At 49.0% G+C, this 13,422-nt stretch overlaps 1 protein-coding gene across 1 annotated transcript in view; it reads left to right on the top strand.

Annotated features, from left to right (window-relative positions):
• Positions 1-13,422, top strand: part of ZC3H3 (zinc finger CCCH-type containing 3) — a gene marked incomplete at its 5' end in the record, with an annotated part of 196,662 nt that overhangs the window by 77,222 nt on the left and 106,018 nt on the right. Inside the window, one exon of the mRNA XM_082498986.1 lies at positions 9,341-9,491. Within this exon, the coding sequence (XP_082355112.1) occupies positions 9,341-9,491 (151 nt within the window). The remainder of the gene's footprint in view (positions 1-9,340; positions 9,492-13,422) is intronic.

Here is a 13,422-nt window from a genome sequence, read left to right as displayed (position 1 = left end):
AGTTCTGGGCCCCAGAGTTCAGAAAGGATGCTAAGGTACTTCAACGTATCCAGAGAAGGGCAACAAAGCTGGTGAAAGGGCTGGAAGGCATGTCCTAGAGGAGCAGCTAAGGACACTGGGTTTGTCTAGTTTGGACAGAAGGAGGCTGAGGGGTGACCTCATGTGTTTTACAGCTTCCTGAGGATGAGAAGTGGAGAGGGAGGTGCTGAGCTCTTCTCCCTGGGATCCAGTGACAGGACACATAGGGATGAGTCAATGCTGCATCAAGGGAGGTTTAGACTGGACATGAGAAAACATTTCTTTACCCAGTGGGTGGTCAAACACTGGAACAGGCTTCCTAGAGAGGTGGTGGATACACCAAGACTGTCAGTGTTTAAGAGGCATGTGGGCAATGCCCTTAATAATTTGCTTTAACTTTTGGTCAGCCCTGAAGTGTCCCGTTCCCCCTCATCCCATCCGTCATTCCCCCCGTTCCTCCTCGTCCCATTGCTCCCCTCCCTGATCCAGAGTCCCTCCCCAGCTCTCCTGGAGCCTCTTTAGGCACTGGAAGGGGCTGGAAGGTCTCCACGGAGCCTTCTCTTCTCCAGGCTGAAACCCCCAACTCTCCCAGCCTGTCCTCCCAGCAGAGGGGCTCCAGCCCTCGCAGCATCTTGGTGGCCTCCTCTGGCCCCGCTCCAGCAAACAAATCATATGAAGAGTGATTGAAGGAGCTGGGACTGTTTAGTTTGAGGAGGAGGAGGCTGAGAGGAGACCTCATCACTCTCTGCAACTATTTGAAAGGACACTGTAGAGAGGTTGGTGCTGGTCTCTTCTCACAGGTAATTAATGACAGAACAAGAGGGAATGGCTTCAAGCTCCAGCAGGGTAGAGTTAGACTGAACATTAGGAAAGAATTTTTCCCAGAAAGAGTGGTTGGGCATTGGAATAGACTGCCCAGGGAGGTGGTTGAGTCAGCATCCCTGGATGTGTTTAAGAGACGTGTAGATGTGGTGTTGGAGGATATGGTGTAGGGGAGAACTTTGTAGAGTAGGGTAGATGGTTGGACTCGATGATCCTAAGGGTCTCTTCCAACCTAGACAATTCTATGATTCTATGATTCCAGCAGGTCCATGTCTCTCCTGTGCTGAGGCCCCAAAACTGTGGCAGAATCCCGTCTTTTGCCGCGCTGGCCATGCTTATCATTGTACGTCCATTCCAACTGGAACTCTTCTTGCTCCTTCCTCCTTATCAATACATGGAATCATGGAATTTTCAAAGTTGGAAGGGACCTCTAGAGATCATCTAGTCCAACTCCCCTGCTAAAGCAGGATTGCCCAGAGCACGTTACTCAGGACTGCATCCAGACGGGTCTTGAAAATCTCCAGGGAAGGGGACTCCACAACCTCCCTGGGCAGCCTGTGCCAGTACTCTGTCACTCTCACCGTAAAGAAGTTTTTCCGTGTATTTGAACGGAACTTCCTGTGTACTAACTTGTGCCCATTACCCCTCGTCCTGTTACTGGGAACCACTGTCTGGAGCCTGGCTCCATCCTTCTTCAAATCACCCTTTAGATACTTGTACGCCATAATAAGGTCTTCCCTCAGCCTTCTCCAGGCTAAAGAGTCCCAGCTCTCTCAGCCTTTCCTCATAAGGCAGATGCTCCAAGCCCTTAATCATCTTAGTTGCTCTTTGCTGGACTCTCTCCAGCAGTTCCCTGTCCCTCTTGAACTGGGGAGCCCAAAACTGGACACAGTATTCCAGTTGTGGCCTCACCAGTGCAGAGTAGAGGGGGAGAATGACCTCCTTTGACCTGCTGGCCACATTCTTCCCTATGCAGCCCAGGATTCCATTGGCCTTTTTCGCGACAAGGCCACATTGCTGGGCCATGGATAATTTACTGTCTACCACGACCCCCAGATCCTTCTCCAAGCTACTTCCCAGCAGGTCCACCCCTAACCTATACTGGTGCCTAGCATTCTTCCTCCCCAGGTGCAGGACCTTGCACTTGCAAGTGGGATAATCAACGGGATAATCCTCTCTCTTGACCGGCTGCTTATACTATGTTTGATACCCTCCAGGATGCAATTTGCCCTCGCGGCTGCTGGGGCGCACGGCTGACTCTCATTGAGCCTGCTGTCAGCCAGCACCCCCAGATCCCTTTCTGCGGGGACTTTCTCCAACCAGTCCTCTCCCACTCTATGCTTGTGTCCAGCGTTACTCTGTCCCAGGTGTAGAATCCAACATTTTTGTTAAATTTCATGCCATTGATGGTTACCTAATGCTGCAGTCTATCTAGAACGCTCTGCGAAGCCTCTTGTCCCTCAAGAGAGTCAACAGCTCCTCCCAGTTCTTCACCCAGCACACCATGAACTCGCTCCTCTCGCAGTTGGACAACTTGTCCAGAGGATGCTGTGAAAGACAGTATCAAAAACCTTACTAAAATCCAGAAAAACTACAGCGTGACCTTGTCGTAGAAGGTTATCAAAATGGCACATGGTCTTGCTGGGGCTTTGCAGAAATGAGAGAAGGTTTGGTCCCATGGCGTCCTGGAGCATCACCCCACGCGGGTGATTTTCCTGCTGCCACAGCGCGGTTTACTTTGGGTAGCAGCAGGTGAATGGCAGCTTCGTTCTGGTAGCTGAGGAAGAGATAAAGGTGGTTTTTGCTGATTCTTTACTTCCAGGCTCGGAGCAAATCCCACGGTGAAGGATGTTTGTGGGATTCATCTTCGTGTTTGCTTTCAGATTAGCCTTCGGCAGAGATTTTCAGTTCTTTCTGGAGCTGCTTTTGGTTTTGAGGGCGTGTTTTTTAAATCTTTGCTAGCATCAGAGCCTGTATGAGGAGTTTTGGGTTGCTGGTGGCATCCTTTGCACATGGACTAATCGTCCTTAGCCCTTTATTTTTCTTCCTAATGGCTGCCTTTGAAAAAGCAATCCATTTTTCCCAGAAAGTTTTTGGCCTCTGCTTTGCTTTATTCTTAGTGGACTTGTCAAGAATGAGTTAATAGGGCCCCTTGGGGTGCCTCACTGCATTGCTTCACATCCCCGAGGTTTCCTCCGGAGCTGGGGACAATACCGTCACCGGATCAAAGGTACAGCTTCTGCTCCCCGATTTGCATTCGTTCCCGCTCTCATCTCGCTTCCAAGCTCTAGAAGATCAGTGTACCTGTCACTCACTGCTTCTCTGGCTCGCCTCGCAGAGGGGTTTAACAGCAGCTCAGCACCCAGCCGCTGGCGTGCGCCGTGTCCCGGTGGACACTCATGCTTGGGGACATTCATGGTGGCCGGTGACGGAGATGAGGAGACCTGGTAGAGTTTCAGGTCACGTCATGATCCGCAGCACTGATTACTTTAATTTTTTTTCCAATTCCTGTGCTCATACGGGAAGCTTTCTCTGTCCCACATCCTTTTCCAAAAGCAGCAATAATCTCATGAATTTGGGAATCTCTACTCCTGAAATTATCCTTGCTTATTTAACTTTCCTTTTCCAAGCAGTAGGTGGACAGGATTTACTCCCCCAATATCGCAGTTTCCCTAAACCACCCCGAGCAGCAGCAATCATCTTCCTCTTGCTGTGTGGGACTTGCGCGCTTGCTCGTTAGGGCTCGACTGGCTGACGATGCTGGCCAGTCCCTGGAGGACTGCTGTGACGGCACAGTCACGCAGAAAAAAATGGCTGAGGGTGCAGCGTTCCCCACTGCCTGCGGGCCAGCCAAAGACTCTTGGACCTGATTTGATTGAGAAACAGGCAAATTTAGCTAATATATGCCTCCCCTCCACTCATTTTTTGGCAGAAGTGGAGGATTCAGATTTAATGAGAGCTGATAGGGATGAAGGATTTGGAGTAAGTAACAGCAGGTCAATGTCTTCTCTCCCCGTTTTTCTTGCCATGGGGGTAAATACGTGTTTTTATGAAAGGTTTTACTTTTCTTCTTGAAACTTTCTTGCAGGTGATCTTAATTCTCCACTTTGTAATGGAGTTGGAAAAAAGCTATCACTTTTAAACGTTAAAAATTCCTTCTTTTTGGGGAGACACAGAATAGAAAAAAGAGGCAATTTGCAATGGTTGGAGAATTTAAAGTTTAAGGTGTGGCGGTGCTTGGACGTTTTAAGAATGCCAGGAAACGAGTGAGACCTCCTGTTGTTTCTGGCTCTCCCGCAGACATCTCAGGAATCAGCTCTGGTTTTGCCCTCCCTGGTTCAGCTTCCCCAGGGGGTCCGTTCCCGGTACCTCTCATAGCAAAACAAAAGTAGAAATAAGGATCTTCTTAACCGTCTTTTACTCCCCCTCTGCTCTGCCCTGTTGAGGCCATATCTGGAGAACTGTGTCCGGTTCCGGGCTCCCCTGTTCAAGAAAGACAAGGAACTGCTTGAGAGAGTCCAGCAGAGGCTACGAAGATGCTGAGGGCACTGGAGCATCTCTCTGATGAAGAAAGGCTGAGAGCCCTGGGGCTGTACACCCTGGAGAAGGGAAGGCTGAGAGGGAATCTCATCGATGCTTATCATAGAACTTTAGAATGGTTTAGGTTGGAAGGGACGTTGAAGATCATCCAGTTCCAACCCCCTGCCGTGGGCAGGGACACCTCCCACCAGCCCAGGTTGCTCCAAGCCCCATCCAACCTGGCCTTGAATGCCTCCAGAGATGGGGCAGCCACAGCTTCTCTGGGCAACCTGTTCCAGTGCCTCACCACCCTCAGAGTGAAAAATTTCTTCTTAATATCTAATCGAAATCTCCCCTCTTCTGGTTTAAAGCCATTACCCCTCATCCGATCACTACATGTCCTTGCAAAAAGTACCTCCCCAGCTTTCTTGTAGATGACCTTCAGATACTGGAAGGCTGCAATGAGGTCTCTGTGGAGCCTTCTCTTCTCCAGGCTGAACCCCCCCAACTCTCCCAGCCCGTCCTCCCAGTAGAGGGGCTCCAGCCCTCGCAGCATCTTTCTGGCCCTATATCAGTATCTATCAATAGATATATAAATATGTCAATATCTAAAGGGCTGGTGGCAAGAGGATGGGGCCAAATTCTTTTCAGTGGTAGTCAGCGACAGGACAAGGGTCAACGGGCACAAACTGGAACACGGAAAATTCCATCTCAATGTGAGGAAAAACTTCTTTCCTGTGAGGGTGGCAGAGCACTGGCACAGGCTGCCCAGAGAGGTGGGGGAGTCTCCCACTCTGGAGCCATTCCAAACCCTCCTGGACGCCGTCCTGTGCAACTGCTGTAGGTGCCCCTGCTCTGGCAGGGGGTTGGACTGGGTGATCTCCAGAGGTCCCTTCCAACCCTGACCAGTCTGTGATTCTGTATTTCATTCAAGCCCTTTCCTAAGGGATTTATGCACTGGTGGGTCCTGGATCCCATCTGCTCGGAGTGCTGTGGCAAGAAGTTTTGGCCACGAATTGCCCATATCAAGGTCAATGCTGGAGTTTGCACTGGGATTTTTTTGGCGGGCACGGTCGGTGCGAGTGGTGCCTGGGGGATGCACGGCTCCGAAGAAAGCACCGACCTCAGCAGCGCGCGACCGGTTGCGCTGGGCGCGGGCTGCGAGCCCCGGCTGATAAATGATGCTCATATCCCATTCAAATATGATGCAAGCAGTTTTTTTGTAGTTTGTCTTCCATTGCGGTAGTAAAGTTTTTAATTAGGAAAGCTAATGAGATCGATTAGTCATTAGAACTGACCTCTGGATCTCTGCAAGGAGTGTGCATGTGTGCGCTGGGCTGATAACGGGGGACGCTGGGGTATTGTTTGTAATAAAAGCGTAAAGTGTTTGATTTGAGTGAAATGTGCCACGGGGAATACATCATGCGGAGAAAAAAAATTACAACCCTGGGAGCCTGTAATGAAGGGAATTAAACCAACATCCTATCTAAATAACATGATTATCTACACAAAACCCCTCAGCTAGCAAGTAATAATAGAAAACTGAGCTCTTCGGAGAGTCTCTTTCAGGAGGTGGTTAATGCTGGAGCCGTGCACGCAGGCACTTTCAGAAGAGCCACTCCGGCATGAATACACCATCCAATTACCGCTGGGGAATAGAGTTTACCAGGTGCCAGTCTGCCTGTGTGAGGAGGAGAGGGGGGGGACGCCTCCAAACCGCAACAATTTGGGACCTCTATTCATTGTGCGAGCGTGAGTCGGGGGGGACGATGTCAGGCAGGAGCTTGATGACATTCTGGGTTGATTAGTGGCAGCTAGAGCTTGCGTAGGGGTAAAAAAAGAAGTTAATAATGTATTCAAGAAATTCCCAGCTTAATATAAGGTCAGAGTGGCGGAGGGAAAGGGTCAACTCGTGGTGTTGCCGTTGTGGGAGGATGTGCGGTTGCGGCTCTCATTCCTTCCCCGGTGCGGAATTGCTGCTTTGGGTACGTGGTTGATGCCATCTCCATGAGAGGCTGGATATGTCCATGCCTCCTGAGGGACAAGGGGGTCTTGAAGTTGGCTGGAGGGTCGGCCAGCCCTCACCATAGCTGGGATTTCATCATGTGTGTGTGCAGTGTTGTACAGGGATCTTCATGTCTGTCCTTTTGTTGTTCCCATTTGGCAGTCCTAAATACAGTTCTCAGAAGCAAAACTCTCCAACTTTGGTGGTACTGAAGAGCAATAATAATTATAATTTGAGCTAAACCTTGCAAAGGGCTTTAAAAACCCATGTGATGGTGCAGACCCTACCCCGAAGAATTTAGTCTGATACAACAAGTCCCAGGACGGGGAAACAGTGATGAAAACCTATTGGCTTTCCGTCTTTTCGCTCTCTTTTTGCCTCATCTCTAAAACAATGGGTGTCTGCAATTCCTCTGGTCATTGAATCATGGAATAGTTTGAGTTGGAAGGGACCTTTAAAGGCCATCTAGTCCAACCCCCCTGCCATGGGCAGGGACACCTCCCACCAGCCCAGGTTGCTCAGAGCCCTGTCCAACCTGGCCTTGAACACCTCCAGGGATGGGGCAGCCACAGCTTCTCGGGGCAACCTGCGCCAGGGGATCACCACCCTCACAGTCATAGAATTTCTTCCTTAGATCTGATCCAAATCTCCCCTCTTTCAGTGTCAAACTGTTCCCCCTCGTCCCATCACTCCCCTCCCTGTCCAAAAGTCCCTCCCCAGCTCTTCTGGAGACCTTCTTGAAGGTCTCCACAGAGCCTTCTCTTCTCCGTTCTGACCCCCCCCCACCTCTCCCAGCCTGTCCTCCCAGCAGAGGGGCTCCAGCCCTCGCAGCATCTCGGGGGCCTCCTCTGGCCCCGCTCCAGCAGGTCCATGTCTCTCCTGTGCTGAGGCCCCCGAGCTGGAGGCAGCACTGCGGGGGAATCTCCCCAGAGCAGAGCAGAGCAGAGTGCAGCAGAGGGGCACAATCCCCCCCTCGCCCTGCTGGCCACGCTGCTGAGGATGCAGCCCGGGATGCCGGGGGCTCGCTGAGCTGCCACCGCACATTGCCAGATCATGTCCAATACTTCACCCACTAATATCCCAAAGTTCTTCCCCGCTGGGCTGCTCTTCACCCCTTCGTCCCCCAGAATGTACTCATACTGGGGATTGCCCTCACCCAAGGACTTTGCCCTTCGCCTCGTTGAACCTCATGAGGTTCACATGGCCTCACAAAACATCTGGGTTTATTCGAATTTCTTTTATTTTAATTTTTATTCCGAATCACCGGAAGCTCTTTAAATTACCGTCATTAACTTCCTGGCTTTTCAGTTTGTTCAACATTGACGGGTTGACTTAATGCACCCTTCCTTGGCGCCCACTTTGGAGCACTGCTGGTTTGATAGACGCTTGCTGGTTAACAGCGACATGCTGGTCTTGAAAGCGTCGTTAAAAGTCTGCCGCTTTCTGCGACACAGCAGAAAATAATTTGTATGTGGGCATTATTTTGAGGCATTAATTAAGCGGAGGTCCTGCATAGGAGTTGGAGGGATGTAAAAGTCTTGCTTAAAATAACACTTTGTGGTGAGGATCTGGCTTCATGCGTGGTGTGAACAGAGGTTGGATGTCCCATACGCTGCTGCCTGGACAAGCGCAATGCCAGGTTAGAGCTGGTTTGGCTTTTATACCAAAAGCCTTCCAAATTTTATTGCAGCCATAGAAAAGAGATTATTTGTGTGGTGTCGTGACTGTGCTCGGGGCGGCGTTGAAGGCTGTGAACCCCTCCGTACACTCCTCGCTCGGTGATCATTTATCTTACAGTGTAGTATTGTGGAGTGTTGCCATCGTCATCTTTATGCTGAAGAATCTCAGTGATTTATCTGTTGTGGCAGAGCCTGCTTTTCTCCTCCCCATCCCCCCCATCGCAAGTTGTGACTCTCTGGCTGAGTTTGGGAGTGGAAATTTGTGCTGTCGGCTGCTTGATCTCTCCCGCACCCAACGCTTGACACAGGCTTGCTTGGGAACGCACGAGAAGGAAAATACTCTCCTTATTTCGGCTCTGAGCAACCTGGTCTAGTGGGAGGTGTCCCTGCCCATGGCAGGGGGGTTGGACTAGATGATCTTCAAGGTCCCTTCCAACCTAAACCATTCTATGATTCTATGATTCTATGATTCTATTAAACACAGATTGCCGTTACCACTGCTGTGGGGAGACGGGGGAGCTGCTTCTGCCACTCTAGGGAACGAGATCCCTTCTAAAATGCATTTCCCTATTTTTCTTATTTCGACACAGATCCAGCGTCCTGAGATTACCAGTTTACCTGCGAAGCAACTTTATTCTCCCTTCTTTTGCAGAGACGAACATGGGGACGGGTACAACATTTTCAGGGGAAATAATGATTCTGCTTTTCCCCTCTCAACCTTGCCATAATTTTAATTAGAGTATCTCCAAGAAAAACAGCCGGCCCTTTAAATCAGTTATAAAACCAGAAGACTTAGTCTCAGCATGTAGTGTCAGCTTTAATTATCTGGGCAGTTATAGCTGTATGTTATAAAAGTCGGGCAATTAGATGCATTCCTTAAAGCCGCGAAAAAAAATTGCTAGCTATAGAGTCAAACATATAACTGTTAATTGCATGAAACATTCAGCAGAATAAACCAGCGTGTAGATCATCCTGCAAAATACGATGGAAACGGGAATGATTAAATGTGTAAATCTGTTGCCAACGTAGATGTTGAGGATCAAGGTATCATTGGTGAATGCACAATTCACCCGGTAGAGTTTTGCCGCCGGGCTGGTGAAGCCAAACACCCCCAAAGCCCATCAAAGCCTTTTTCTTCCCATCAACCATGATGGTCCCATGCCTGATGCACTGCAGGGGTCTTTTGCCCCTTTTGCAGATGCTGAAGAGTTGGGTGTAGGACCTACATTGGTGAGATCCCTTCCGTCCCACTCACACCTGAATTTCAAGTCCCTTTTTGCCCTTTGCTTTCTCGTAGGAACCAACTTGCACTTCGTAAGGAGCCCCCCAGCCAACAAGGTGATAAAGACACGCTACAGGATAGTGAAGAAGAACGTGGTGTCTCCAGCCTTATCATCCTTCAGCAGCCCCATTCCCAACTGGAAGACGAGGCGCCCCGTGACATCCAGGTAATTCTTCCATCCCTTGAATGCAGCTGGTTGGGATACGGGAGCCGAGGGAGCTCCCGCGTTGGCTCCGTGTTATTACCGTTGCATGTTTGTCGCTTAATTTCTCTATTTGTTTAGCCGCTTCTACGCAGAGTTTATTGACTTAAAGTGTAAAATCGTATTAGTAATCACGTTAGCCCGAGTCGGCGGCCAACAGCTTACTGCAGTCTGGGGCTTCATATTTATTCCCCGTTTGAATTAATTGTTTCTGTGAAGCAGTTAAATAAGCTGTAAGGAAGATGAATAAACGCACACAGCTGTTTTACTTCAGACCTAAGTAAACTTGCTGCTTTTTCTTTTGGGGTGGGATAGATGTGGCCTGTTCATTAAGGATGGTCAAGCCCGCTAATGAGGCAAGACCTTCCCTCGACTTTATAACATTATTGTGGAAATTGGTGCTCCGAAGGAACTTCTTGAAAGAGTGTTGGAGGCAGATGCCCAAACCTGCACCAGGAGGTCGGTGCAGGCACAGACTTGCTTTTTCCTGACTTAGTTGGGCGGTTGGAGCATCAGCCCGGCCCTGTAGCTAATAATTTGGTGTGCCAGCACCTGTCTGAAGAAGGGTGTCACCAAAGGATGGTGCTGTACCCTCGAATCTGAGTCTTCCCAAATCAGCTGTGCTGACATCCGTGTATCAGCTACGAGCGAGCTGCAGCCTCGTTAGCTGGTGGAGATGTTACCAGGGAACATCTCAGAGGCCAAGACAAAGTCTGGAAGTTGTGTATAAGCAGAAGGGTCATTAACGGTAATTGATGCTCTGAAAAAAGGCGCTATTACAAATGCTGATTTTGGTTATAACCCAGATTCTGGCTATTTTTAGGTCGAGAATGACTTCTCCCCCTGAAACGCTGTTTTGCCACTGTCACAGGCAATATTTTGGGCAAAGAAAGCCTGTTCTGCTTCCCTGTGGGCTTGTTTGGTTTATTATTCAGTCCAGTATAGCAAACCCGAGGATGGGGGGGATGCTGTGGGCTGTCCCCCACCATCGGCTCCTCTGGCGGATCAGCGACTCGGGTCAGCATCATTGGTCTGCTCTGGGTGGTTTCTTCCAAAAGTTATTTCCCCCAGCAATGCCCCAAGGGTTGACGGCTTTTACGGTGGATGCTACAGAGAAAGAAGGATTGTAGTGATTATTTTTAAAGCTTAACTTCGCCTGCTTTTTCCCCGTACTAAGTGAATTTGGCCTCACAAATATCGCTATCTGAAGGGAGGGTTGGTTTTGGAAGACTTCAGGGTGATGAGGCAAAGTAGCAGGTAAACAGAGAGATTTAAAAAGATTTAAAAAGAAGGTGTTTAAAAAGAAGGTGTTTATTTTCCAACTATTTTTTAAAATATAAAATTAGGTCTATTATTTTGTCTTGTTTTTTCAAGCTCTTAATTGAGAAACTCCTCGTCTCATGTTCTATACCGGCCTTGGTTTCGAAGTGCTGCTTCTCCTATAAAAACTGTGGGATCCTTTTGGGCTAATGGCTGATTTCCACCCTATTTTTTTTGCCATCAATCTTTACAGAATCTTACCTGCACCACCTCCTCCTTTTTCTTCACCTTCTACTTATGCCTTCGATATCTTCCCGCCTGCGCGTTGTGCCCTTTTATCCAGTCCTGAGATCCACGCGTCTCCTCTTACTCCCCTCCAAAAGCAGCCGATTTGCCTCCGCTGCAATTTCTGCTTTGCTTTTAGGTGCCACCTCCATTTGCACGTCCTTGAGACCAACTTCTTGCATTTCCCTTGCCAGAAACAAACCCCAGTTTCTTTTTTTTTTTGTTCCCTCATTTACATTTTCATTGAATCAAGGCAGCATGTGTGCACATTTTACCTGCCAGTGAGAGGTTTTGATTGCTCACCGCTCTCAGGCAACGATAGAAAGTCAGACCATCAAATAAGTAATTGTTGTGTTTCTTCTTTGGCCCCAAACCCAGCTTTTTAAAAACATTACTATTAATTTTTTCAAAGTGTGGCTTTTGCATTGTGAACGTACAAGCATGTTAACGGTCAAATCTTAAATTATATTGCTTCTCAGAGGTTCATAATTTGCTGCTGGTAATTACGATGCCCAGAATTTTGTGTGCAAATGAAGGTTTGTTTCTGGTGGCTTTTAATCTCCTCTTTCCTCCTGCAGTGTTGGTGTAATGCTGTCTTTGGTTCTGGTCACTCCTGTAGCTACAATGGCTGATGTTCAACTCAAATTGCCCTGAATGAGCATATTTACATCTGCGTTGACATGCATCTTGCCCTTTCCCATCCCCAGCTCAGTTTGCTGCTTTTTTTGGTCCCCAACCAGCCCTTTTGAGCAAATCTTTCTCCTTTTATTTAGGTGGAAACAGCTCCTCTTTTCTCTTATTGGTACTGGTAGTCCTGTTCAAACCACTCTTATCCCTCTGTCACTGCTCTCGCTGCAAATCCTGCCCGTTTATTGGTGAAAAGGTTAATTTTTGTTGCCAGTTTTCCTTTTTTCTTTTGAAATGTTTTGCGAGGGATCTGAGCAAAACTGCTGCTTTAGTGTCTCTCCACTGTCACTGCACCTCAACTGGGATCTTGAAAGAGAAAATGTGAGCCAGGCAAGGCTCTCCCTGCTCCGTAATCATTCCGGTTTTATTCCTGGGAGGGGAATCTGTGTCTCGTACTTGCTGTCTGTTGGTGGGTTCAGTTCTGCAATCGCTTTCCCAGCTGGTGAAACATGATGATGTTTTTGCCACTTGATGCTCTTTATAGTGAGAATCATTGTGTCGTACTGTGACGTGACATTGCCCAAAAGTATTATCCTGTTGATATATGAGCCCAACTCGCAAAACCTATTTGGGCATCGGTGGGAAGGGTGGGGAGGGGAGAGGAGCTTCTTGTAGCCATGTCAAATTTAATCTGCTGCCCCTTGATGAAGTGCATATGCGCGTGTTTAATTGATGCTGTAATAGACTTGGTTGCCCAGAGAAGCTGTGGCTGCCCCATCCTTGGAGGTGTTCGAGGCCAGGTCGGATGGGGCTTTGAGCGACCTGGTCTAGTTGAAGATGTCCCTGCCCATGGCAGGGGGGTTGGACTCGGTGGCCTTTAAAGGTCCCTTCCAACCCAAACCATTCTATGATTCTATGAACTTCAGCCTTAGTTAATAGAAAACAACTCGTGCTCCAACTATTCGTTTTTCCGTGGTTGATGGATGGAGGACCTGCAGTGAGAGCTGAGGGGGGCAGGAGCTTCAGGCAGGGGCTTGGGGTGAGGTTAGAGCAGAAACCTCTGGCTACTCATCCTCAGTGCCATTACATGGCACATGCAGGAGAATGGGGTGATCGGGCCCAGTCAGCATGGGTTTGTGAAAGGCAGGTCATGCCTGACAAACCTGATCTCTTTCTATGATAAGGTGACCCGCTTAGTGGATGAGGGAAAAGCTGTGGATGTTATCTACCTGGATTTTTGCAAAGCTTTTGACACCATTTCCCACAGCATTCTCCTGGAGAAACTGGCTGCTCATGGCCTAGACAGGTGTACTCTTCGCTGGGTAAAAAAACGGCTGGATGACCGTGCCCAGAGAGTGCTGGTGGATGGAGTTAAATCCAGTTGGTGTCCAGTCACAAGTGGTGTCCCCCAGGGCTTGGTCCTGGGGCCGGTTCTCTTTGATATCTTTATCAATGACCTGGATGAGGTCATTGAATGCGCTCTCAGTAAGTTCGCAGATGACACTAAGCTAGGCGGGTGTGTTGATCTGCTTGAGGGTAGGATGGCTCTGCAGAGGGATCTGGACAAGCTGGACTGATGGGCCGAGGCCAATGGTTCAACAAGGCCAAGTGCCGGGTCCTGCACTTGGGTCACAACAACCCCATGCAGCGCTACAGGACTGGAGTGGAGTGGCTCGAAAGCTGCCTGGCAGTAAAGGACCTGGGGGTGTTGGTGGACAGACGG

Source organism: Vanellus vanellus (assembly GCF_965231255.1).
Source record: "Vanellus vanellus genome assembly, chromosome: 2".
In the NCBI taxonomy this organism is placed as follows: domain Eukaryota; kingdom Metazoa; phylum Chordata; class Aves; order Charadriiformes; family Charadriidae; genus Vanellus; species Vanellus vanellus.
Note: the sequence above shows the minus strand (reverse complement) of the source record. Positions and strands in the feature narration are given on the sequence as shown.